The sequence below is a fragment of the Dermochelys coriacea genome, chromosome 1 (genome assembly GCF_009764565.3).
Source record: "Dermochelys coriacea isolate rDerCor1 chromosome 1, rDerCor1.pri.v4, whole genome shotgun sequence".
Lineage (NCBI taxonomy): Eukaryota > Metazoa > Chordata > Testudines > Dermochelyidae > Dermochelys > Dermochelys coriacea.
The window spans coordinates 204,632,652-204,658,370 of NC_050068.2; the positions used below are offsets into that span (position 1 = coordinate 204,632,652).

The 25,719-nt window shown below is 44.4% G+C and overlaps 1 protein-coding gene across 3 annotated transcripts; it reads left to right on the forward strand.

The window, feature by feature from the left end:
* Positions 1 to 3,689: 3,689 nt before the first annotated feature.
* Positions 3,690 to 22,871, forward strand: LOC119852559 (beta-1,4-galactosyltransferase 3-like). Of its 3 annotated transcripts, none has more exons than XM_043512288.1 (7): positions 3,690 to 3,835; positions 4,802 to 5,292; positions 12,358 to 12,593; positions 14,243 to 14,433; positions 15,799 to 15,921; positions 19,749 to 19,853; positions 21,363 to 22,871. In XM_043512288.1, exons 2-7 carry the CDS (start codon positions 5,055 to 5,057, stop codon positions 21,532 to 21,534), a joined length of 1,065 nt encoding a protein of 354 aa, XP_043368223.1. In that variant the 5' UTR covers positions 3,690 to 3,835; positions 4,802 to 5,054; the 3' UTR covers positions 21,535 to 22,871. The 3 variants fall into 3 exon arrangements, with proteins under 3 accessions (XP_043368223.1, XP_038249798.1, XP_043368218.1); XM_038393870.2 differs by having other exon boundaries at positions 3,821 to 4,008; XM_043512283.1 differs by lacking the exon at positions 3,690 to 3,835 and adding an exon at positions 4,655 to 4,721.
* Positions 22,872 to 25,719: the final 2,848 nt, after the last annotated feature.

Below are 25,719 nucleotides of genomic sequence, written 5' to 3' on the forward strand. Positions count from 1 at the left end.
ACACCACCTTCCCAGCATACCCACAGAGTAAGGGTAAGGTGGAATCAGCTGTGAAAACAGCTAAGGGACTGTTACACAAGGCTGTTTCTTCTGCTTCAGTCCCTTTGTTAGCATTTTTGGCATATAAGAATACCCCATCACAGGGGTTCCAAAACAATCCAGCATAGGTATTAATGGGATGAAGGACCAAAACATGTCATCAGTTAGGGCAGACCTGTTGCAGCCTGAAGGATGGAGAAACTGACGGGAGGAGCTGGCCAACAATCAGAGAAAGTAGGTTGTGGAGTATGAAAGGATAGCCAAGGACCTACCCACCCTGGAGACAGGCAGTCCTGTAAGGATCCAGCCATTGAAATACCAGAAAGAGTAGCTGAAAGTAGTTGTGAGGGGTGCAGTGGTACCCAGGTCATACGCAGTGACTACACGTGAGATACAAGTGATCCAAAGGAACAGGACAATTACACCCCAGCAGCCACAACACTAAGTGGGAGCCTACAGAGATACAGCGATCATCACAGAACAGAGAGACTGAGAACCATCTAGAGGCCAACTCCACAGAGAGGGAGGCGACTCCACAGAGAACTAGTTTGCTAGACTTGGAGACAGGTGACAAGACACTTCTGGTGTGGTTGCCTGTTGAGGAGATCAAACTCCGCAGATAGGGTTGCCAGGTATCGGGTTTTCGACCGGAATGCCCAGTCGAACAGGGACCTTGGCAGCTCCGATCAGCACCGCTTGCCGGGCCACTAAAAGTCTGGTCAGCAGTGCAGTCGAGCTAAGGCAGGCTTCCTGCCTGCCCTAGCTCCACACGGCTCCTGGAAGCAGATGGCATGTCCAGCTCCTAGGCACAGGGGTAGCCAGGGGGCTCCACATGCTGCCCCCACCCTGAGCGCTGGCTCCACAGCTCCCATTGACCGGGAATCGCGGCCAATAGAAGTTGTGGGGGAAGCGCCTGTGGGAGAGGGCAGCGTGCAGAGCCCCTGGCCCCTCCACATAGGAGCCAGAGGGACATGCCAGCTGCTTCTGGGAGGCACCTGAGGTAAGCACTGCCCAGCAGGAGCCTGCACCCTGAACCCCTTCCCACACCCCAACCCTCTGCCCCAGCTCTGAGCCGCCTCCCATACCCAAACTCCCTCCCAGAACCCGCTCCAGTGCCCCAGTTCCCTGCCCTGATCCCCCTCCTGCACCCTAAACCCCTCATCCCCAGTGCCCACAGCCCCTCCCTCATCCCAACCATCTGCCCCAGCCCTGAGCCCCCTCCTGCACCTTAAACCCCTCATCCCCAGCCAAAGCCCTCACCCCCTGCTGCACCTCAACCCCCTGCCCCAGCCCGTTGAAAGTGAACGAGGGCAGGGGAGAGCAAGAAATGGAGTGAGCAGGGACTAGGCAAGAGTGTTCGGTGTTGTGTAATTAGAAAGTTGGCAACCCTATCCTCAGAAACTATGTAACCAGCTGAGTCTGTAGCAAAGATGAGATACCAACCTGGCTATGTGCTAGCAATCTCTGGCCAAAGGGACAGGGGGTGGGGGTCCAGGCATCAATTATTTGTCTTTAATATTGATGTTGAAATGTTTATAAAATTAATTGTATCATAGTCAGAGGTTGCATGTTTCCTGGGGGGGGCCATTATTGAGGGGACACCAGGAAAACAGAATGCTGGGGACTCAGGCTGCAAGCAATTTAGCCATATGAACAAAGCAGTCCAGAAGGTTAAATAACCTTTCAGTTTTAACCACCATTCAGCATGTCTTTGAGACTGAAACAGGAGCAGAGAATCTCAATCTAGTAGTTTTACATCTACTGTTCATTCACTTTACACAACTGTGAAGTAACACAAGGCAGTGGAGAATCCAGCTCGTGATCACTAAGACACAGATTCTGGTCACAGATACACACATGTAAATCTGTATCACCTGTTGACTTTGATGGATGTACTCCATAAAAGATCAGAATCCAGCCCAGGGACTAAACATAATCCAGGGACTAAACAATTAGTCTGGAAATATCTGCAACACCCCTTGCATCTCATGCTTTAGTGTCCTTCTGGCTCTAAAGCAATCCTGGAGAAAGTGATAACAATGAATCCATAATTTAGTGGGAGTAGTATTGCCAACTCATGATTTTATCATGAATTGTGATATTTGGTGTTTTTCTTAAAACTCCATGTAGCAAAGCAACAACTCACCAGTGCAGCACCACCTACTGGTCATCCTGGGAATTAGCTTAACTCCAGCTTCAGAGAACCCTCTGCTGGCCAGTGGCTCACCTGCCTCAGCCCCCAAATCCCTCCTGGACCCCGTTACCCTGGAGTTCTACCCACTGCAGTACCCCTACACACCGAGTCTCCCCTCCCAGGGGAACCCCCAACCCTCTACACCCACTTTACCTCAGTGGCTACTGCCAGTCATCATCTAGCCTCCTCTCACTGGGGCAAACTGCAATCTGTAAAGGCCACTCATCACTGGCAAAGGGGTCAGACCAGCTGCCTCTGCCTAACCCAAGGCTGCACTTTAGCAAACCCACTACCTGTTTTGGCCTTTAACAAGGCCCACAGCCTAGGGATTTACCAGGCTAGAGCTCCCTAGCACTGCGCTCCCTAATAGCCGGCACTCCCAGACAACCAGGTCCTTCTCTCTCTACAGCTAGAGAGAGACTTTGACCTAGCTCCTCCCTAAGCCCTTATAACAGGGCCAGGTGTGGCCTGATTGGGGTGTGGCCCCAGCTGTGGTTGCTTCCCCAATCAGCCTAGCTTTTTCCTCCAGAGCGAGTAACTGCCCCACTACACTTTAGCTGTGGGAATCATGTGATTACACCTCTCACCTTTCTTTCCCTTTTTTCCCTAGTAAATTTTTAGCCCTCATGATCACAGAGATAAGCTTGAAAACATGAAGCTAGTGCACACTAAAGGCTCCAAAACCAGAAGGTAAATAAAATGAAATCTAAACCTTATTTTATGTTCAGTCCAGTGGTACTGAAACTAGGAGTGCTGTGGGAGCTGTCACACACCTGCTGGCTTGAAGCACTAACAACAAACACCAAATACATGATTTCCATTGTATCCCTCAGCACCCCCACTATAAAAATTGTTCCAGCACCTTGGTTCAACCAGGCTCATGATTTTTGGAGGCCTGACTCTTGATTTTGAATGCTCAGGCGTGGCATTCTTGTGATGGCTCGGGTGTTGTTAGACCACCTGCTCACAGCAGGGTTAGACCATCCAACCTGGTGCTCATGTCTTCTTGTGACAATTCCCCACCCCAGCCCTCTCCAGGGTGGGAGGGCCTAATGAGGGGCTCCATCATAATAGCACACTAGCTGGCAATTCTGTATGATGACAGGTTTCAGAGTAGCAGCCGTGTTAGTCTGTATTTGCAAAAAGAAAAGGAGAGACTCACAAATTTATTTAAGTGAGCTGTAGCTCACGAAAGCTTATGCTCAAATAAATTCGTTAGTCTCTCAGGTGCCACCAGTCCTCCCCGTTCTTTTTGCGAATTCTGTATAAGTGATTCTCGGTGCCTTACAGCCTGGGATGGGCCCATCCCCCTGTGATGGGTTTAGCACAGGCCATGATGGTGCCTGATATACACAGTCAGCCCAGGGGCCCACATCTGTAACCACGTGGTGGTTACCACTGTCAATCTGGAGGCTTGCCCCTTACAGACCACAGCTCCCATCCCAGCATGCACTGCTCTACCTGAGGGCAAGGGGAGTGGGGGCGGGGGGGGGGGTCTCCTGCCTACACTGGGGAATTTTAATCCCTGGCTCACGCTGCACGCTGGGAGCTGTAGTCCCTGAAGAGCCGCGTTGCATGCTGGGCGTTGTGGTCTCGCATCGGGTCCGAGGCGGCGTGGATCGGGTCCATTTTATGCAAATTGCAGGAGCGAGACGGGAGGCGGTTTGCCGGGGGGTGGGCGTGGCCCGGGAAGGGGCGTGGCCCGCGCGGCGAGTAGGCGGCGCTGGCCGGGTGGCGGCGGCGGCGGCGGCGGCGCGTGCGGGCTCGTCGGGCAGGTGAGGGGCTTTCTGCGGTGCCGCCCGCACTCCTGGCTGCGCTCTGGCGGCGAGGGGAGACAGGCGACGGCCCTTCCCGCCCCGGTGCCCGCCGCTGTCGAGGGTGGGGGGTGGTCGCTGCGGCCCCTCCCGTAACCCCGCGCCGGGGGGCTCGGAAAGCAGCCGCTAGGGCTGCCCGAAGGCCCCGTAGGCCGTTCCGGCACCCGCCCCCCGCATGGGGGGCGTACCCGCGCTGGGCTCTCCTCCCCCCCCCCTTCCCCTCCCGGCTCGCCGCTGGCTGTGTGGACGCTCCGATTGCGGCGTCAGTGCGCCGCATTCTCCTGGCGTGAAACCCGGCCGCGTCATGGCGGGAGCGGAGCGTCCACACAGGGAGCAGCCCGGCTCTGGCACGAGCCCGAGCTCCCCTCGCCTTAAGGCGCGGCTCGCTCCGGGTCTGTGCGGCCTGGCTGCCGCCAGCCAGCGCTCGCCTGCAAAGGGGGCCTCGCCCCACTGTGTAGCCGTGTTTGGAATATTTCCGAGGAGCAGCCCTGTTAGTCTGTATCCGCAAAAAGAAAAGGAGGACTTGTGGCCCCTTAGAGGCTAACAAATTTATTTGAGCATAAGCTTTCCTGAGCTACAGCTCACTTCACCGAAATAGTTTGCCACTGTGGCAGGGAGCGGGCTAATGATGGGAAGGCAGACCCGGCCTGGCCCTAGTATACCAGAAGTTGACTGTCCTTGGTAGTTAGTAGGGAAACTGGCAGACGTCCTGGGGTGGAATTACTGTAACAAGTTGTCTTTTCTCTTTAATTAGCTGTGCAGATTGAATGTTGACGAAGAATGAAGAGCGATGCCCAGAAGACGGCTAAAGTTTAGCATTTTGGACTGCACATAACAAAACCATGCTTGAAATATGCACTGCAGTCAAAAGACCTTAATTGGTTTGCTGAGCCCTTTGAAGAGGACAAGGATTCTTACATAAACAAATGTAGCCCTGAAGTTAAAATGTGAAGTTGTTCTAGAGAATTAAACTCAACAAGACTAGTTCCAGTGGATGGCCTAAAACCATGTCCCTGTCTCGTGTTGAAAATCCTTGTTTTCTGCTCTTTCTAGCTGTATTTCAAGCCATATTTATCCTGATTTTGTACCGAGGTGGAGCATCAAGTGTGTTTCGTGGATTTTTAGATGCACCTCAGCCCTGGGATTACTCAAAAACACAGGATGTGTATACAAACCTCAGCTTGTTCACCCGAGCTCCTAATGAAGAAACTATGCCATATTGCACAGCCCAGTCACCGATACTTGGTATGTATAAACTGCTAGTGTCTGAACTAGTGCATCAGTGTAATAACACTTTTCACTTTACAAAAGTGAGACATATTTGTCAGTAATTTACTATAGTGTTTGAAGCTTCTACTAGCATTTCCACTCTGGGGTTAAATTACTCTCCCTTTCATCCTAAATCTAAATACTGGAAAAGTACTGACTCTGACTGTGTCAGGTGCTATCAAACAGTGTAGGTGGTTTTGTTCAGTGTATACTTAGGCCCTGTTTATGCTAAACTTCACAGTGCGCTTGTAACCAGCTCTAGCTGGACATGTTGTCTACACTAAATATGTGGTGTGTGGGTGGTTTTTTTGTTTTGTTTTTTGTTTGTTTTTTTTTTTGGTCAACACATAACATAGTTAATACACAGGTTTCAGAGTAGCAGCCGTGTTAGTCTGTATTCACAAAAAGAAAGGAGGACTTGTGGCACCTTAGAGACTAACAAAACACCGTAACCATGGCAGCTGATTGTTTTACATTCCTAGAGGCCTTGACTGGCCCATATTCTTATTGCCAGTTTGTAATGCTGTTTGGAGTGGACCTTTGTGTACACAAGGAAATTCCGTACCAGTTTTCCAGCAGTGGTGTAGGTAGCACTGTAGCTGTTGCAGTATAAGCTATAGTGTAGATTGGGCGCTATGCTATATTTACCAGTGTCGTCTAGCCTTTCTCAGACTTCTGCCTGATTGCAAAATTACCTGCATCCAATCAGGCAGAACTCTGAGACAGGCTAGATGACACTGGTTTTAAAAAATAAACTGGTTGTTTCACTGTTGGTAGCACTGATTCAGCTACATCACAACATGTTTCAATCTGGAAATGTTTTTACATTTCCTAACTGCTTTTGTAACCAGTTTAGCCAGTCCTCCCTCCTCCCAGCCCTGTGTGGTAGGGCACTGCAGTCTGTTGCCCCCGTGATGCAAATGCCATAATCTGTGTACGTCTTTCATGTACAATAGCCACTGCTGAGGCACGAGATGATAGCTGCCCAGATATTCTAAGATGTAGTGACGCAAATGCGATCAGGCAGCATGGTAAAATGGGATACACAACCTTGCTTCACACATAATTATGTTTTGTTTTAAAAAAAGCTAATGTGTGGGCACAACACAGCTGTCTTGAACAGTTGCCTGGTTTAGTTAGAAAACATGGATTTACTCATCTGGGTGGGCATTTAGACTAGCTCTACAGGGTTTATAACAATATTTGATCATCCTTTGTTTCTCCCTCTGTCACTGAGATTAAATGAAATAAACATAGGCAACGTGCGTGGTTTCTCACTCGTGTTGTCTTGCTTGTATGACTCAATTCTCTCTTGGAAACAGCCACTTCTGTGAGCAACTCTCCTCGTGGCCATTGAAATAATTGTCCATGAGCCTGTTAGCACAGATGCCAGTTATTATTTCTTGAGGTGTAGATTCAGTCTAGAGCAGACTAGAGCTCACTGATTCGCTTAAGGGGGCCTGGATAGATGGTAAAAATTTTCAGTTGCTATGAGCCAAGTTGTAGACTAGCGAATGGACGCTTGCACTCACTTTCAGCAAACCCTAACAAAAATCCTCCTCTCTTAAAAGACTTTCTGTAAATAGGAGGCTTTACTTTATCTTTAACCTCCAAACAAACGGTGAGCACTGTACAACTTGCCTTTCAGCCATCAGAGAATAATGTTTTATATGGAGTTACCAAAATGAGAGCAAATTAAAGATGGAGTTTAAATAGATTAAATACTCTAGAGTAATTAGCATTTATGGAAACCTCTAGAGGAAACTACAATTGTAATGTTGTTTCAAATGCATGCTGCAGAAAGCAACCTCGTGGGGTTTTGGAACATCTGCAGTGTGTGAAATAAGATTCTGCTTTAGTTTACTAACTTTCTAACCAATAACACTTTTTTAGTGCATCAAGAGAAATTTGTTTCTCCAGATACTCATGATCTATTGTGTTCAAATCTCACCCAAATGAACTCTTTTAAATGTATGCTACTGTAAAAGGCATTTATTCTTCTCCTCCTTAGAACTAAAATAGATGAAAACTTCTCTCAGGAGTCCCATTGAAATTAAAAACATCACATATGGAATAGAACATCTGTCCTTCCAATACTTATTTCATAGTCTCCATTAAATAAGACTTCAAATGTAATTCTTGAAGGTCCCAATTTGGAGACTGGTAATAGGTCACTTTGGGCCTGATCCAAATCCCTCTAAGGTCAATGGAAAGACTCCCATACCCATGGGCTTTGGATTAGGCCTTCTATGAAGTGTAGCCCTTTCTCTGTTTGTGTGTGGTAAATGTTCAGTGTCTTCATTACTATAATGAACAAGTAACTTTATTTCCATCTTGAAGATGGTCTAAGCAAAAGTCAGCTGCATGCTATTCCTTTTTTTTTTTTTTTTTTTTTTTTTTTTTTTTTTTTTTTTAAACCTACAGTTGTAGGCTCCACTTGAGCCCAGTCAAACTGAATCAATCTATTTATCATTTAACTTCAAAGTCCTGTGTTTTTGCACCTTGCTTGTAACATCTGCTGGAAGCAATGTGGTTCGGTGCATTGTCTCTTCTAGTTAATCTTTTGCTTGTGGCAGAAGCTTGTTTCTGAAAGATTTTCAGCAAGGAATTTTTCAGCAATATCCACTCTGTCATTATGGGTGAATGATTAGATTTAGCTCTGGAAAACTTGATAGGTCAAATTCCTCCCTCATTCACCTGCTGAATTAAATGGTTTTATACCAGGAGCAAACTTGGTCCAATGTCTTCGAAAATAGTCCCTCCTCCTTACTCCGATCTGTCATAGCCTTCTTGGAAGCATGACCATCTGCTTTGGTACTAGTGAGTGGTCCCTGCAGTCGTGTCAAACTGATACTTTTCTATTAGGGATCATACTTTTGTATTTAAAGGGGAAAAATAGACAAGGGCATTTCTATGAAAAGGGCTTAAGCCTTTAGCTGCTGTTGAGAGACCTAGCCTGGACACATTTCTGGATTCAGCCCATTCTCCATCATTAGGATTTGGTGCTTTAGCTAATGCTCCTTTACTGCTTCTTATTTCTTCATCTAAACAATGTGGGCATGTCTGCATGGGGAAATGTACTGGCAGAACTATACCAGAATAATTGTACCAGTACAGTGACATAACTGGTGATATACCAGTGCACTAAAGTGACCACCTTTTCAAAGGCAAAAGTGGGACACATGCAGAAGCCCTGCCCACCTCTGTGGCCCAGGCCAAGCTAGAGCCAGAAGTAGTAAGAGGCACCCAGGGAACCTGGTCCGCTGTGGTCTCAGGCACCCCGTCCTGAACAGGTGGAGGGTCAGGAGCTCCCCACAGCGGCCTGGGCTCCCTGAGAGGCTCTTACTACTGCCCGGTTCTGGCTGCCGGGGGGGAGAGCTCATAGCGAGGGGGGGATGAAGGCCCACCTCAGTCGTGTCGTGTGTCGTTCCCCCCCACACACACACACGAGGAAGAGGTTGGCGCCACCTCAGAATCTTGGGCAGCCATGGAGTGACGCCACAGTAAATACAAGACGCATGCTGTCCTGGAGTCATTCACACCAGGACTCTAATTCAGGACAGGTGGTCACCCTACAGTATGCTGATGTAACTGCACATGTGGACATTCTTACTCTGGATTCAGGGTGTCCACACAGGGAGTTATACCAGTATAACTATAGTGGTATAGTCATACTGATATAGTTCTACCAATAAATTTCCCCATGAGGACAAGCTATTTCCATTCAGAGTAGTGCTTACATCTCTCTAATTGTTTAAGTTCCCCTTTGACAGGTTGAATCATGCAGGTCTTGCTGATGGCAAAACTTCTGTTGAAGTCAATGGTGTTGCATCCACTTACACCAGATTAAATGTGTACTAAGAGGACCGTTGTAAGGTCATCTGATCCTAAAGCATGCACTCTCAAGGTCTGAAAGGTCTCACATTTCCCTTGAAATGAATTCAATTCAGCCAAAACCAGCAAAAACCTCTCTGTTTGAATGCATTGCCTAATAAGTAAAGCAAGCTGAGAACATGTCTTGCAGTGGTGCTGATGAGCTAAAGGGATGGACTGGGGGGCTCTGGTTTTTATGTATGCAGCTAGAAGCTTCCTGTTCTGGTTGACCATGCGTCTCTAAACATGGTTAAAAGATTCTTTTCCATGTAATGTTAGATACCGAGCAACGGCTCAGGAAGCTTTGGGGAAATAACACTTTATAGTTTTTGATTCAGTAGTACTCTAACCTGTTTGTTCTGCAAATCATTTCATAAGTAATATCATTCAAGAGAGGATCTCCTACCTGAACTCCTCGCTGCTTGCCTTTGTTACATTATGTCAGCCAGTGGTGGTCAAGGGAGCACAGGTTGGAAGCATGGTCTTTATGTAAATAGTGTCGTCTGAGAAAGAATGAATGATAGTGGCCAGGGCAAGAGCGTCTTAATTCCTTCTAAGGTACAAGAGTGCACTGTGCTCAGGTTCCTATCTTCTGTGGCAGCAGAGTTTGCTATGGAATTGACCCTTTCCCATGGAATTGTGCTCCAGAATCTGACTGTTAATTGAAAAATAAAATATTGTTTATAGCACTCATGGTTGTAGAGAGAACTTTGAAAATGTAAATCAATGAAGTGCTGTCTGCGTAAGTGTTTAGAGAGCTGAAATAATAGCTCTGAAAGGTGTGAACTAATCCATTCATTTTAACTGTGGACTATGGCATTTTTTCAGTACTTCTGCCCTGAAATTTGTTTTGCTTCTGTTAGACCCCAGTGATTTTTCTGTCTACCTGCTCTGCAGAAAACTGTATGCAGCTGCCTTTATTTTCCTCACAAGAGGGAGTTGCATTACAGGTTTCAGAGTAGCAGCTGTGTTAGTCCTTATTCGCAAAAAAAAAAAAAGAGGAGTACTTGTGGCACCTTCGAGACTAACAAATTTATTTGAGCATAAGCTGTAGCTCACGAAAGCTTATGCTCAGGTAAATTTGTTAGTCTCTAAGGTGCCACAAGTACTCCTTTTCTTGTTGCATTACAGTGCTTGCTCCCTACGCTGTTCCATGGAGCTAGGAGGCAGGGGTTAGGGACCCAGACCTGAAGTCCAGCTTGCAGCCAGGGAGTGTGGGGGAGCCAGAAGTGCTTAGGGATACGAGCCATAGATGCAGCTTACAAGCTTCCTTTCTTTTCTCCCCATGTGTGCCAGGGAAAGAAGCAGGTTCTGAGCTAGGTTGCTTGGACAACATCATAGGAGCTGAGGAGCCACGTGGCCAGGAGAGCATGACAAACAACTTCATTCTCTAAAATAATCATGGTTGGAAAACGCTTCCAAAATTCATCTATGCGCCGTGGGGGTGGAAGAACAAAAATGTAAGAATATTGCATGTCAGTAGAATAAATTAAGGTTGATTTTTAGAAAGCAGGAGTTGCTGTTGTGGAATTTACTGAATTTAGTCCTGCAGTATGCAGGGCCCTGATTATACTGAAAGAAACAACACAATCTCTTTAAAAAACTCATACCCTAGGATGTTGTGACTCCCATAAATGCAACTGAATCTGAATATAGACACATTTTTATTAGTATCGCTTAGACAAACGCCAACTGACACTGGAGCAATAGTTAGTACTTGCATATGAAAACAATTACTTTAACTTTTTTTGTTTTAAATATAAAAACAGTATAATAGAAATGTACGGATTAAAAACAATAATGGAATAAAGTGTTTTGTTTTTAAAGATAGAAGCTGAGAGTTCCATAGAAGCAGCTAATACAATCATAGTAATCACCTAGCCATGGTAGGTATGATCTAGAGCTGTTCCTCCGTAGCATAGTTACCTGAAGAACAGCCATTCTGTTTGTTGCAGTTAAGCAAACATGGCAGCAGTTGGTTAGGAAAATTCTTGGTAGCAGAGTCAAAAATCAGAGTTCTCCATTAGGTTTCAGAGTGGTAGCCTTGTTAGTCTGTATCAGCAAAAAGAACGAGGAGTGCTTGTGGCACCTTAGAGACTAAAAGGTGCCACAAGTACTCCTCGTTCTCAATTAGGTAGACATCTGGTTCCTTGAATTTAAATACTTAGGAAAGCTTTGGGATTCATCGGGGGGGGGGAAGAAGCCACCAAAATCATTAGAGATCATACTGTCCTGCTGTAGCACACAAGTGTATTGTGAGGCTGAATTTATGAATCTTCACAAAGCCTTTGTAATTTTCACCTTCCTCTGCAGCGTGGGGCACAAGTCACTTGCTGGAGGAGTCTCTGCACCTTGAATTCTTTAAACCACAATTTGAGGACTTCAGTAGCTCAGACTTAAGTTAGGGGTTTGTTACAGGAGTTGGTGGGTGAGATTCCGTGACCTGTGTTGTGCCGAATGGTCCCTTCTGACCTTAAAGTCTATGATTCTATTTGTAAGGTAGCGATGGTCTGATTTCCTGACACTAAAAAGGCGGCAGAGTCCATGCTCACAACAGAATGGACTGAGAGCTGGCTGTGAACTCTGAAAGGAAGAAATATTCCAGCTACTACTAAATATCAGATTGCCCTTAGAACAGAAAGGGAACTTATCTTTGGGTGTGACCCTGCTCCCTTTAAGTTCTGTTTTCTCCAAAATAGTTTCTTTGTAGTCACTACAATTCCTCCAGACCACTTCATCCTTGAGCCCTTGCCTGCAATGAGGCATTGATCCATAAATGGGAAAAGGTAGTAAAGAAGGCAGATGTGATTGTAGAAGAGTAGTTGGAGAAACAACATCCTGCAATGATAAATACCTTGCCTTTTATCGAGGCTCCCTTGTGGTCTGCTTACACAACGTACTTCACACGAGTCTGGGTCTTCTCTTCTAATGTGAGTGAAGAACAGCAAATGTCAGAAGAACAGGACTGTGGATCAGCCCACTGAAAGGCCTCCCTTGTGGATTCCAATCCATAGTGTGACAGATATCCTGTTGGGTATAGCTCAAGTATTTCCAGCAGTAGATGTATGAGGTTTTATTCTGATGAATATGAGGTTGAACCAAATCACTGTTCAAATCCATGAAATTTTCACTTTTTTTTTCTTTTTCCCCCCTCCCTTGTTCTTACAGTTGGTCCATTAACCATCACCTTTAATGCATTCCCCAGTGAAAGAATGATAATAAAAAAAAATCCCTTTGTTCAGTTTGGAGGCTGCTATAGCCCTCCTCACTGCCTGGCTCACTACAAATCAGCCATCATTGTACCACACAAGAACCAGGAGAAGCACCTGCGACACCTTCTCTATTATCTACATCCCTTCCTGCAGCGCCAACAGCTTCACTACAGCATCTACTTGATTCACCAGGTAAATCAAAATCATGTGTGTCTATCACTGCTGTTGAGATTTCCAGTTAAGACAGGGGTGGGCAAACTTTTTGGCCCGAGGGCCACATCTGGGTATGGAAATTGTATGGCAGGCCATGAATGCTCACAAAATTGCGGGTGGGGTGCAGGAGGGGGTGAGGGCTCTGGGGTGGGCTCAGAAATGAGTTCAGGGCATGGGAGGGGGCTCCAGGCTGAGGCAGGGGGTTGGGACGGGGGGAGGTGAGGGTTCCATCTGGGGGTGCAGGCTCTGAGGTGGGGCTGGGTATGAGGGGTTGGGGATGCAGGAGGGTGCTCTGGGCTGGGAACAAGATGGTGGGAGAGGGATCAGGATTGGGGCAGGGGGTTGGGGCATGGGAGGGGATCAGGGGTGCAGGCTCTGGGCAGCGCTTACCTCAAGCAGCTCCTGGAAGCAGCGGCATGTCCCTGCTCCAGCTCCTACACAGAGGCACGGCCAAGCAGCTCTGCGCCCTGCCCCATCTGCAGGCACTGTCCCTGCAGCTCCCATTGGCCTTCGTTCCCAGCCAATGGGAGCTGGGGGGTGTTGCTTGGGGCAGCAGGCGGAGCCCCCTGGCTGCCCATACATGTAGGAGCTGGAGGGGGGACATGCTGCTGCTTCCAGGAGCTGCATGGAGCCATGGCACGCGCAGAGCAGGGCAAGCCCCCCACCCTACTCCCTCACTGGAGCAGGGTAAGCCCTGGACCCTGCTCTCCAGTGGGAGCTCGAGGGCCGAATTAAAACATCTGAAGGGCTGGATGCGGGCCCCAGGCCATAGTTTTTCCACCTCTGAGCTAAGGAGTGGTTTGGCTGTAAAGGAAAAGTGGAGACACAATTTTCCCCCACCATGAGAAATATGGAGTTTTGTGAATATGAACATACAATGGCACATAATTAACCCACTCTCTTTGTATCTCTAAAGCACTTACTGTATCTTAGCACTAGATACTGTTTCATGTTTGTTTTTTGGAGGGAGAAATTTAAATTTAAAGGGTGATAATTTTTCCTGTGAAAGAGGACTGAATATGGCTGCTTCTGAGTCAGTCAGAAGGAGGTGCCAGAGTGAAATCGGATATCTTTACTGTCTGCCTAGACAAGAGTGAGATACAAACTCTGATTTGATCCTGCTCTGGGTCACACCTACATAGGCCAAACAGTTGGTGTTACTGATGAGTTCTGGTGTTGTGAAGGATCCCCAGAGAGGGGTAATTAACTAGTGGTAAAAACTGATGGCTAGTTAAGAAGGGGAGTATCTTTCAATTGTATGTAACTAGGATATGTGTTCTGATTTCTGGCTTCTTTCTAAAGAGGGATGAGGGCAATAATCTCTGTGTGCAGGGAAGTATAGGTGAAGATCTACATTAGTCTGCTACAGAGATTAGAATCCCTTTTCTCTTTATACCCATCGGCAAAAGACTTCCAACTTCTCAAAGTTCATAGAGTTGCTAAGGCAGTAGGTCAAATTTTCAAAAACATTTAAGGGACTTCTGAAAACTTTTCCCAGCATTACTTGGTTCCAGTCTCACTCAAATTGAAATCCATGGGAGTTTTGCCATTGACTTCAGTGTGAGCAGCCTTAGACCCTTGAAGCCATTCCAGGAGTTGGTGAGTAAACTGCACGTTTTCTTTTCCAGGCTGGGAATGCTACTTTTAACCGAGCAAAGCTCCTTAATGTTGGTGTCCGGGAAGCCATGAAGGATGAGGACTGGGATTGTCTGCTCCTGCATGACGTGGACCTCATTCCTGAAAATGATTATAACCTCTACGTCTGTGATGAATACTACCCCAAACACATTGCCAGTGCCATAGACAAATTCCAGTACAGGTAAGGGTCTGCATTTGGGATGGACGCTTTTGATGATCTTATAAGCAGTTCCTTTTCATGGAACATATAGTATAGTCTAGGACTGGACACTGAAGGATGTTACCTCAATGGTTTCCCACCTGGGCGGCTGTTGCAGGAAGGGATGTGTCAGAATAGCTAGTCAAATGATTCCTGCCGCTCTCCCCCATGCACCCATATTGAAACAGACAGGTTTTTGTTCTCTCCTTCTCCTAGATGAAGGATGGAGAGCATTAAGCAGAACAGAGCACAAATATGACATGCTTTTTGCTCACTTGCAAACTTAACACCATTAATTTGGGCTTGAATTAGGGACTGGGAGTGGCTGGCTCACTAGAAAAGCAATTTTCCCTCTTTGGTATTGACACCTCCTCATCTGTTGTTGGGAGTGGACCATACCCACCCTGACTGAATTGGCCTTGTCAACACTGGCTCTCCACTTGTGAGGTAACTCCCTTCTCTTCATGTGCCAGTATATTTATGCCTGTATCTGTAATTTTCACTCCATGCATCTGAAGAAGTGGGTTTTTTTACCCATGAAAACTTATACCCAAATAAATCTGTTAGTCTTTAAGGTGCCACTGGACTCCTTGTAAACGTGACGTGTTCTGCTGCTAAGTAGGAATCTGAATAAAGTGATGTAGATTATGATTTCGTCAACATCTCAGTGAACAGCTATGGCTTCCCTCCTCCGCAGCTATATAATTATCATGAATCATTTTATGAAACGTCAGGGCAAACCCAGTCCTTTGAGCTCCCCCCCCATTTTTTTTGCCTTCAGCAGCTATTCAAAGCAAGTTGAAACTCATCTTCCTGTGATGGATGGCTAATTATTTTCTTTCCTTCTTCTCTGAGCAGAGTACAGTATTTCCCTCACAGTGGGGGAAAAAAATTCCTCTCAGTTGCAGAACAGTTAATCTCCTGAATTTTGCTGGTTAGAAGGAATCTCAGCTGAATTTACCAGTCTGATCTTCTGCACTGAAGTCTTAATATCCCACTTATTCAGTGACTAAAACTTTCTACAGGTTAACAGGTTTCAGAGTAGCAGCTGTGTTAGTCTGTATCCGCAAAAAGAAAAGGAGGACTTGTGCCACCTTGGAGACTAACAAATTTATTTGAGCATAAGCTTTCGTGAGCTACAGCTCACTTCATTGGTACTCTTTTTCTACAGGTTATCTTTCTAGTTCAATACTTGCCAAGTAAATATGAAAGAACTATCGTCCGGCTTCTTGTGCAATATAAGTACAATAAGCTGAGAGCAAGATGCATGTGACTCATCACTGCAGTGTAAAACAGTTTGTAAGTGACAAACTCTCGATTTTGACAACTTGTTCTTCTCTTCTCCAGTTTGCCATATTGGTCCTTTTTTGGAGGTGTCTCTGCTTTGACTCCAGAGCATTACATGAAGATAAATGGGTTTCCAAACGCCTACTGGGGCAGTCGTGGTGAAGATGATGACATTGCTGCAAGGTACTAACGGCTAGAACTGGGCCATTTAAAATAGAACTAAATATAAAAGTAACAACAAATTGCATGGTCTCCATTAGCCCAAGAGGAGGAACTATAAAAGAGCTAATAGGTTCTGGACAACTTTAATTTTATATAGTGCTATGATTCATAGATTCCAAGGCCAGAAGGGGCCATTATGATCATCTAGTCTGACCTCCTACTTAATACAATCCACAGAACTCCCCCAAAATAATTCCTAGACCAGTGGTTCTCAACCAGAAATAAACAGAGAGCAGGGCTGGCGCTAGAGTCACTGGGGCTTAGGGAAAAAAGCTGAAGCCCATGCCCCACTCCCTGAGGATGAAGCCTGAACCCTGCTACATGGGGATGAAGCCAACTTAGATTTGAGGAGCCCCCTGTGGCATGGGGCCTTGGGCAATTGCCCTGCTTTTTATCTCCTAATGCTAGCCCTGGCTTTTAATCTACTGGATATGTAGAAAAACATTTTTTGTGGCACAGGTAGGCTGTGGAATATTTTATAGCATATTTGGGGCGGGGGGCCTCGGAAAGAAAAAAGTTGAGAACACCTGTCCTAGACCATATCTTTTTAGAAAAACATTCAATCTTGATTTAAAAATTGTCGGTGATGTAGACTCCACCACAACCCTTATTAAATTGTTCCAATTGTTAATTACACTCACCATTAACAATTTACACCTTATTTCCAGTCCGAATTAATCCAGTGCCTGGAAGTTGAAACTAGACAGTTATACTTTCTCTGCTAGATTGAAGAGTCTGTCGTTCCCATGTAGATACCTACAGACTGTAATGAAGTCCCCCCCGCCCTTAAAGCTAAACTATAAATAGATTGAGCTCTTTGAGCCTATCACTGTAAAGCTTGTTTTGTAATCCTTTTAATGATTCTGGTGGCTCTTCTCTGAATCTTCTCCAGTGTATCAACATCCTTCCAGAGTTCAGTTCTGGAGACATTAAATTCAAAGAATTGATGGTCAGGGCATGTTAGAGCTAACTTCCTACTGTACAAAAGTGATACTTTAAACAAAATTAGAAGCTTTCTTCAGATAGCTTGGATTTCAGGAGCTAGATAATGTTGCATTGAATACCCCTTTGCTGTCTCTGGAGTTCTTCCAAGAGCTGTATAAACCACTAGTGACTGATAGTTGACTCTCACCAAAATTAATCATTCCATAGGAGAGACTACTAGGCTGACAAGATAGAAAACCTAGAAGTTAGCTATGGGATTGTAAGGGAAGCTTAGATTTAAAAGATTTAGATTTAAAAATAGGAGGGGATTCAGGACATGGCATTTACCACCTGAAAGACCATTTCAGTAAGTACACGGTATTTGGGGAGCTAGGAATCTGGATTCCTTACGTTACTATCTTTAAACTGTCAGACACGTAGTGACGTATTACAGAGCCTTAAGTACCTATGAGTTAGTGTTGGCAAAATGTGATGTTTTGTTGCTAGGTTAGGTGATGTGCTATGGATGTGAATATAGACAGTTTAATTACAGCTGCTGTGCCCAGTGCAGCTCTGTAGAGTACAGAATAAAGACCCCTTGGCCTTGTCTACTCTAGCAAGCATTCTAGCTGTAATTCACCAGTGGTACAGCTCTAGTAGCGGACATTGAGGCAAACTGTTGGGGAGGTTATACTACTTAGCTGGCAGTAAAAATCATCATACATTTGTTTCCTGCTCTTGCACGGTGTGACAGGTTATGTAATTTTCAGTGGAACATTCTGTTCAAGGACTGTGGGAGTCTTACCAAGCATTGTGCTCCTGAGAATGGAAAGTTAGGTGTTTAAAAGTTAATTCCTTTGATCAGAGAAATCTTATTATAGGAACATATTTACTTTTAAAATTAAATGAAAGTATTATTTGATGATTGGAATATCAGGGTATAGGGCATCTTGAATTTCTAAAAACAAACAGGAGACCCACTCCAATGCTTTCTGCACTACTTCAGCTCTTAACATGGGTCTCAAGTGGGGCGCCAGTGGCGAGACGTGCCATACCAGAGTCCTGTGCATTAGGGTGCACTTCCTTTTATTCCTTAAAAAAAAAAAAAAATCTGTTCCAGGGGCACTGTTCGCCTGAGTAGACCCTAAAACATACCTTCCTTGAAGGAAAGTAAATCCCTTGTAATATTCTGTGAGAATTGTGTACTACAAATTGATAACCACATCCACTTGAGGGGCACATTGCTATTAGTGGTGGAGGCTAATAATGATTCTTTGTTCACAAACATACAGGCATGTGTTTACAAAAGTTTGTAGTGATTTGTGGTGCCTCAATTTTTGAGTGACCAGCTTGAGACACCTAAAAGAAAGCTGAGTTTTAGAAAGGACTGAGCACCTATGCTTTAGAACAGCAAAAATAAAATTGGAAATATGGCATGAACCCTTGCTGGCCTTGTCTTCTCTCTAAAGCTTTATTATATTAAACACAACTGAACAGCCAGGTTGGCCAATCAACGCTGACCAGTTTTGCAGTCAGTACAGATGAAGCAAAGTTGGGTTCAACAGCATCAGCTAGTTGTGTTTGAACCTTAATCTCAGGCACTAGTATCTTCGTTCACCTCCTATAAGAAATGAGCTTCAACATCTTAACTGGAACCATTTAAGTATTAACATTAAGCACAGACCATTATTTTGGGGTATTTTATGCTAATTTTGTGGGTTTTTCATTGTTGCATTAACATAGCTTTTTGTATTTAAAGTTGCATTACTACAATTAGTCTTGCAATGCCAGACTAGAGTTCAACAGCAAAGTTAGCTCAGCTTTTTTGCAGTTGTGTCCATTTTTCTGTTTGAATGTGCAGTGTAATTTATATTTGTTTGTTTAATGCAAACATACAAACTTTTTTGCTACAGCCCAGGTTGAGATAATGGTACTTTACCAAATGCTAAGACATACTCCCTTAATGAATTAATACCTTTTCTGGGTTTATCTTTTGATAATTCTAGTCTAAATTTAAATATTGTTGGCACTCTGGCCTTTCCCAAGGGCCTGGGAGCAGGAATGTTGTAGTGCAGCTTGCTGCTATCTACCTCTAGCACTATCTCTAAAATGAAACTTTTAATGAAAGAAATTGAATAAAAAGAAGGTTCAAAGATGTTAATTTGCCAAACTAAACTGCCTAAATCTTCAGCAAATTAAATGAACATGGTAGTCGCAATGGGTCTGGCTACTAGAGCCTTTTCTGCACTTGAGATCTATCCAAAACTGGCAGTGATTCACTACAAGTGGTAGTAGCACTAGTAATAATTTTTTGTAAAGTTCCCTAGCCTGGGCATTCAGACGCAGCAGTTGATACAGCCTCTGAAACTCTACTGCCCTAGCTCGTCTGAATGGTAGCATAATGCACTGCTGCTGGCCTGCTCACATTTATGTACCACACTACTTTTAGGTAACGTAAGTGTTCCCATCACAATCTCCATGAGTGGTGTCAATCAAGTCAGTGGTGCATTATGCCTAATTCAGGAGGTACCACTGAGTACCGTAATCTTGCTTCCTCTTCTTGAATTTGAAGTACTGTCTTTTCAGCCCTGTTGTATGTTTTGCTTTGGTTGCGTTTCTACCAGGAAACATCTCTGTACGTTGTGTAGCCTAGAGCTGGTATTCATAGAATATCAGGGTTGGAAGGGATCTCAGGAGGTAATTTAGTTCAACCCCCTGCTCAAAGTAGGACCACCCCCTCAAGGATTGAACTCACAACCTGGGTTTAGCAGGCCAATGCTCAAACCACTGAGCTATCCCTCCCCCCAAAAAAGTTTCATATTCTTGTATATAAATCTAGCTTTTGCTCTATCTTCATTTTAAAGGATTCAGTTAGCAGGAATGAAAATAGTCAGGACCCCTATTCATCTTGGACGCTACAAAATGGTGGAGCTTGAGCAACACACAGGGAGTGAAGAGCACCTAAGAAGGTAACTATTATAGGAAGGCCCTGTCCTCATTTTGTCCAAATTCCAGTGTGGCCATCCCTGGTCTGAAGAGCCTGCTGACTGAGTGCTAGCAACTTCCTCCTCATGCAGGGCAGAAAGCAGCTCCTTGGACTGTGCCTATTTCTTTAAATGCTATTTAAAGAAACTGTCTCTGACTTTGTTCAGCACAGAGTTTGGGAAATTCACTGGGTGGAAGCATTTGCTTGATTTGTTTTGATTACAACTTTTAAATTTCTGCAGTCCTGCTGGCAGCCTCTGGACTCATGGATAAAAGAATATTTGCGATATCAGCAATATTGTCTGGTCAAAAGCCAATTACAACTGAACCTTACTTTCTTTCAGTGGTTATATTTTTAAAGTGTAGATGCTTTAATACTAGTTCACATTGTCTGAAGTCCTCATTCTTTTGATTGGCAGTTGCTAGCAAGAGTTTTGTACAGAGCCTAGCACAGTGGAGTCCTGGCCCATGATTAGGGCTCCAGACGCTACAGTAATAGTTTGTTAAAATATTCGTATGAAGAAACAAGACAACTTCCACATTAGTTACCTCAAGGTATCTTGGAAACATAAAGAATCAGCCTTGAAGCTTGTTCTCTTATGTGTTCCCTCCTCTCGAGATTTTTATATACATCTCAGACAAAACAAGTCTTAAGATTTTATGTAACAAAGTATTATGCTAGCAGTAGACAAACACTAAGCTGTATACAGACCCAGTAAAAATGTGAAATCAGAGTGCTGAATTCAGAAGACATGGGTAAGGTGAACCTTTATCTTGAACTTAAATCCCCAAGGACCTACTTACATACCAAGAGCTGGAAGAAAGTGTTTATGCTGGGGTGGAGGCTGTCTACATTGGCATCTCAGCCCTCCCACTTGCCTCATCCTTAAGACTAAGCTCCTTAACAGCTTCTCTCGCATGTTCACAAATCTACATACAGCCATCTACATCTCCATTCTACCTCTGAAATCCTCATTGCCACCTTTGCCTCATCAAGGCCCATCTCTCCATGTTCCAACATGTGCAGTATGGTGCTGCCACTGCCTTTTCATACATACAGATTGGCATTGCCCCATCATCCTTATACTCGCACATGCCACTGGTCCTCCCCATTCATTTCAGGCTCCAGTTCCAAATGGTCCTCATTTATAAACACCATACAATTATTCCAGTCTCCTGCACCTCACAACATGTCCCTGCTCCACTCTCTGCTCTTTCTGCTTGTCTAGAACAGGCTTCCTTTGTGCGAAGGAACAATCTGAGGTCTTTTGGTGGAACAGGCTTTACCTGTAAAGCTGCTGCCACCTGGAACAGCTTCCCTACCTGCCTGTCTACATCTTACTTCAAGTGTTACCTAACAGCCTCTCTTCTCTCTGATTAAGCCACTTAATCATATTCACAAATAGAGAGTGTTGTGTATTTTTTGAGAGTTGTATTGTAACTGACTGGACAAAGATGGCAATATCTAACTACAGCTACTCTCCTCCCTTTAGGCCTGCTCCACTGCACAACACCAGAAAAACATGGAAGGATGACGGAATGAATTCTGTAGAGTTCAAACTCCTTTCAAGAAAGAAGCACCTTCTTTATACCAACATCACTGTGGACATTGGGAATCCTCCCACGCTGCCTCCAGAGGAGAAAAACAAAGAGACTAGAGCTTGAGCATTGGTGCAGCACCTGAAAATTGTGCAACACAGGAGGTGTCAGCCTATAGTTAATCAGAAATCAGAGGTCTACAAAGATTGAAGAATTGTTTCTTGCTGTGTGCTTCACCTTTCCTCCGAACATGCGAGGGTTAGAAGAAAAGTCTTCAGGAATGAGGCGTGACCGCTAATGGACTGGATTCAGTTTATTGTAGAGAATCCCTTAAGCGCTGTAAAATGTGATGCTTACTGAGCCCTACACACACACCCCCCCCTTCTGTTGCAGCCTTGAGGAGTACATCCTTCATCACCGGACAAATCCACTGTAAGCTGTGTACTCTTAAATCAGCATGACCCATTCTCTGGATAGTTAGTTGAATGCCAGCTACATAACCTCTGCATATCCTACTGCTTACTGTTTTAAAATGGTAATTGGGATTAACGCCACTGAGGACATGTTCTGTGTGTGTGTTTTGTTTTGTTTTTTGTTTGGTCTGAAAGCAACCTCAGTCCCATCTCCCTGGAAAAGAGATTCTCTTGTTGCAGTCTTTCTTGAAATAAGATTTTTTTCCCATTAGTGTTAAATATTTCCCTTTCCAACTGTTACATTTGTAAATATTCTTCAGGAAGTTTAAATAAAAATTTTGAAAGTTAATAGCCATCTTATGGTTCCTGTTTTATGTGACCACTTGCTGTGTACGTGAGCTTCTCCACAGGAAGTCTAGCAGCTTGGTGTAGCAGAAAGTTTTGTCTAGTCATAATTAGAGCAGGAACCTGGGTATAGGCCTCCTGCATTTTTTGTCTGCCAGCGCTGATCGAATTATAAATCTATTCACTTAAACAGTACTAAAAAAACTCAGCATGGGACTGATGGAAATAAAACACTAAGAGCTAGAAAAGGGTTACTTTAAACATAAGTTACCAGTCTCCCCTCAGCTGCAGAAATTGGTAGGGCTCTACCAAATTCAGTCTATTTTGGTCATTTTCAGAGTCATAAGATTTTTCAAATTGTAAACTTCATTATTTCAGCTATATACATCTGAAGTTTCATGGCGTTGTAATTGTAAAGGTCCTGACCCATTAAGGAGTTGCGGGGAGGTCACAAGGTTATGGAAGGGGGAGTTGCAGAACTGCTAACCTTACTTCTGTGCTGCTGTTGGCAGCAGCACTGCCTTGAGAGCTGGACAGCAGGAGCCTGAAGTTCTCATCCATTCAGAAGTACAATGCAGGCTTCGCTAAATTCCTGCCACCACCTAAACGCTGCCTTGAAGAAATCTGAATAAGTGGGGAGTTCACTCTCCACAGCCAGTTCAGTCCTTGGCCTAGCTCTGAAACTGCAATAAAGGGGGAACCTGTCACTTTTGTGATATGGACACTTTTTTCTCCAGTGAGCGTGTGAGTTCTCATCTAGTTCTACAACACGTGCCACTTCTTAATGCTTTTGTAACTAATCTTGGGCTAACAACCTAGTTAAAGGCACTTATCTTCCCCCTTTACCAGTCCTTTCAGCCATCCAGTGGGCCATCTTTTCAGTTTTCACAGATCATGTGAGACAGCTAGTACATTTCACTACCTTTCCTTTGAATCAGCTTGGAAAAGAGATTAAGGGGGATATGCTAGAGGTATATAAAATCATGACGGGTGTGGAGAAAGTGAATAAGGAAAAGTTTCAGAGTAGCAGCCGTGTTAGTCTGTATTCGCAAAAAGAAAAGGAGGACTTGTGGCACCTTAGAGACTAACAAATTTATTTGAGCATAAACTTTCGTGAGCTACAATTCACTTCATCGGATGCATTCCTACATTTGTTAATCCCTAAGGTGCCACAAGTACTCCTTTTCTTTTTGTGAATACAGACCAACATGGCTGCTACTCTGAAACCAGTCATTATGCAAGGCACTGAATTTAACCATATGGAGTGGAAATCTATCAACTTCATGAGGAATGCATCTGATGAAGTGAGCTGTAGCTCCCGAAAGCTTATGCTCAAATAAATTTGTTAATCTCTAAGGTGCCACAAGTACTCCTTTTCTTTTTAAGGAAAAGTTATTTACTTGTTCCCATAATATAAGAACTAGGGGGCCACCAAATGAAATAAATGGGTAGCAGGTTTAAAACAAATAAAAGGAAGTTCTTCACTCAGTGCAATCAACCTGTGGAACTCCTTGCCTGAGGAGGTTGTGAAGGCTAGGACTATAACAGGGTTTTATAACAGGGTTTAAAAGAGAACTGGATACATTCATGGAGGTTAAGTCCATGAATGCCCATTAGCCAGGATGGGTAAGGAACGGTGTCCCCAGCATCTGTTTGTCAGAGGGTGGAGATGGATGTCAGGAGAGAGATCACTAGATCATTACCTGCTAGGTTCACTCCCTGTGGGGCACCTGGCATTGGCTACTGTCGGCAGACAGGATACTGGGCTGGATGGACCTTTGATCTGACCCAGTATGGCCGTTCTTATGTTTTTATGGATTCTGACAGTGACACTGTGACCCTGGAACCAGCCATTTATTCTTAGCTGACTGCACACAAGCCTTGTCATAAATCTAAAGAAGTCATTTTGCTCCTGTTGTATTCAAGACCAATTTCTTACCGAGTTACATCTTCTAAACAGCTGATATTTAAACAGTTCCCTACTCCTTCTGTGTGTTGTCTAGAGGTCACACTGCTAAATGTGTTAATCTCTTTGGGGGAAGAGGAATGCAGCATTGCTAAATAGCTGTGGGGTGACCCTCAGGACTAGTCACTAATAAAGAAAGTTTAATTAGACCAGTCATTCTCTTAGGTTGTTGAATCTTTTTAACTGCCAGCTAAGGTAAGCCCCCTATCTTTCATTTCACACTGCCTTCCATTCTGGATCCTTTCTGGTGTAGGATGCGGGAAGAGACATATTAAGGAAAAATTACTTAGCATTAATAGGAATAAGAACACAGATGTACTACTGAGCTGTCTGCTTTTACCCAGGGTAAAAGAGAAGTGGTTGAAGCTGGACTCTGTACACCACCCAGATAGATTAAATCAATGTCTAAAAGGCACCCTTTCGATACATTTGCCATAAAGCATCACTTGGAGTTGTCCTGTTTCTTAATACAAACTACGTTTCTCCCTTCCCCACCCCCCCAAACAAGACAGAAGTACACAGACACAGGCTTTGTACTGTGTCCTGATAATCAACAGACTGGCTGTGTAAGGACTAGCAGTCGCAAGGGAAGGCCCTATTTTTTTATTTCCTTTCCCCTAGCAGGGTCTGAATCCGCACACATTAGGATTAAAAGCCTCAATGTCTCAACTATCTCTGCTGTTTGCTCCTTCTCTATGCCTTACCAAGCTGCTCTAGTTTATGTCCTGTGCCTATTAAAACAGGACTTAATTATCACCAACCAACTTCTCAAATGGCATCCAGAAACTACTAGAAAGAGCATAAGCTCTGGCATATGAGAAAGAGAGATACCATTAATAAAGGCTACTGTCTTCTGCACTTGCTAACTCTGCCTTCCTGTTCAGTGTAGACTGGTGGTAGCCTTCTGTGGGGGGGACAAGAGGTCCAAACTAAATGCAACTACAGTTTAATTTCCTTTTATCATTAGGTGGCACTAGAGATTAGTCTGTTCTAAAAAACACTTCTCCAGAGCAGCCGCTTTGTATTCAGTCTACAGACTATATCATACTCACCACCATATGAGGTCTACGAGTCCCAAAATGAGGAAGTCCTTGTGTCATAGGCACAACAGAATTTGTAGTCGCACAGAGTTCCTCTGGGCTGCTGATCTCTGCTGCATGAAACAGACACTTTTGACAGCTGCAGCTTCCTTACTAAATGGAGCAGTTATTGCAGCAGTGTTCAGGGGGAAACAGTAGATGGCAGCATATGATGCATCTGATGAAGTGAGCTGTAGCTCACGAAAGCTTATGCTCAAATAAATTTGTTAGTCTCTAAGGTGCCACAAGTCCTCCTTTTCTTTTTGAAGTGTTCATGTTGGAGCAGTGTCTCATAGCTTTTATAACATTAATGATAGCAAGCATCTGCTATTTCCATTATACATTATTTGTAATTTTCACTTCCACACATTTTTAGTTTTCCAAACATTGACCTTTTGTCTCAAATTTTCAAGATACAGTCTCTTGCTTTTTGGCAGAATTAAAAAACAAAAAAAACTATCAAAATCCTTGGTTTTGAGAAATAAGTTAGGAAAACCCTCCACACTTT

Bases quoted from the DNA above. Each gene is read 5' to 3' on its own strand.
- LOC119852559 (XM_043512288.1), top strand. From the start codon at position 5,055: ATGTCCCTGTCTCGTGTTGAAAATCCTTGTTTTCTGCTCTTTCTAGCT. The intron at 12,594-14,242 runs GTAAATCAAAAT...TTTCTTTTCCAG, and splicing joins GCATCTACTTGATTCACCAG to GCTGGGAATGCTACTTTTAA. The intron at 15,922-19,748 runs GTACTAACGGCT...TTCATTTTAAAG, and splicing joins GATGATGACATTGCTGCAAG to GATTCAGTTAGCAGGAATGA.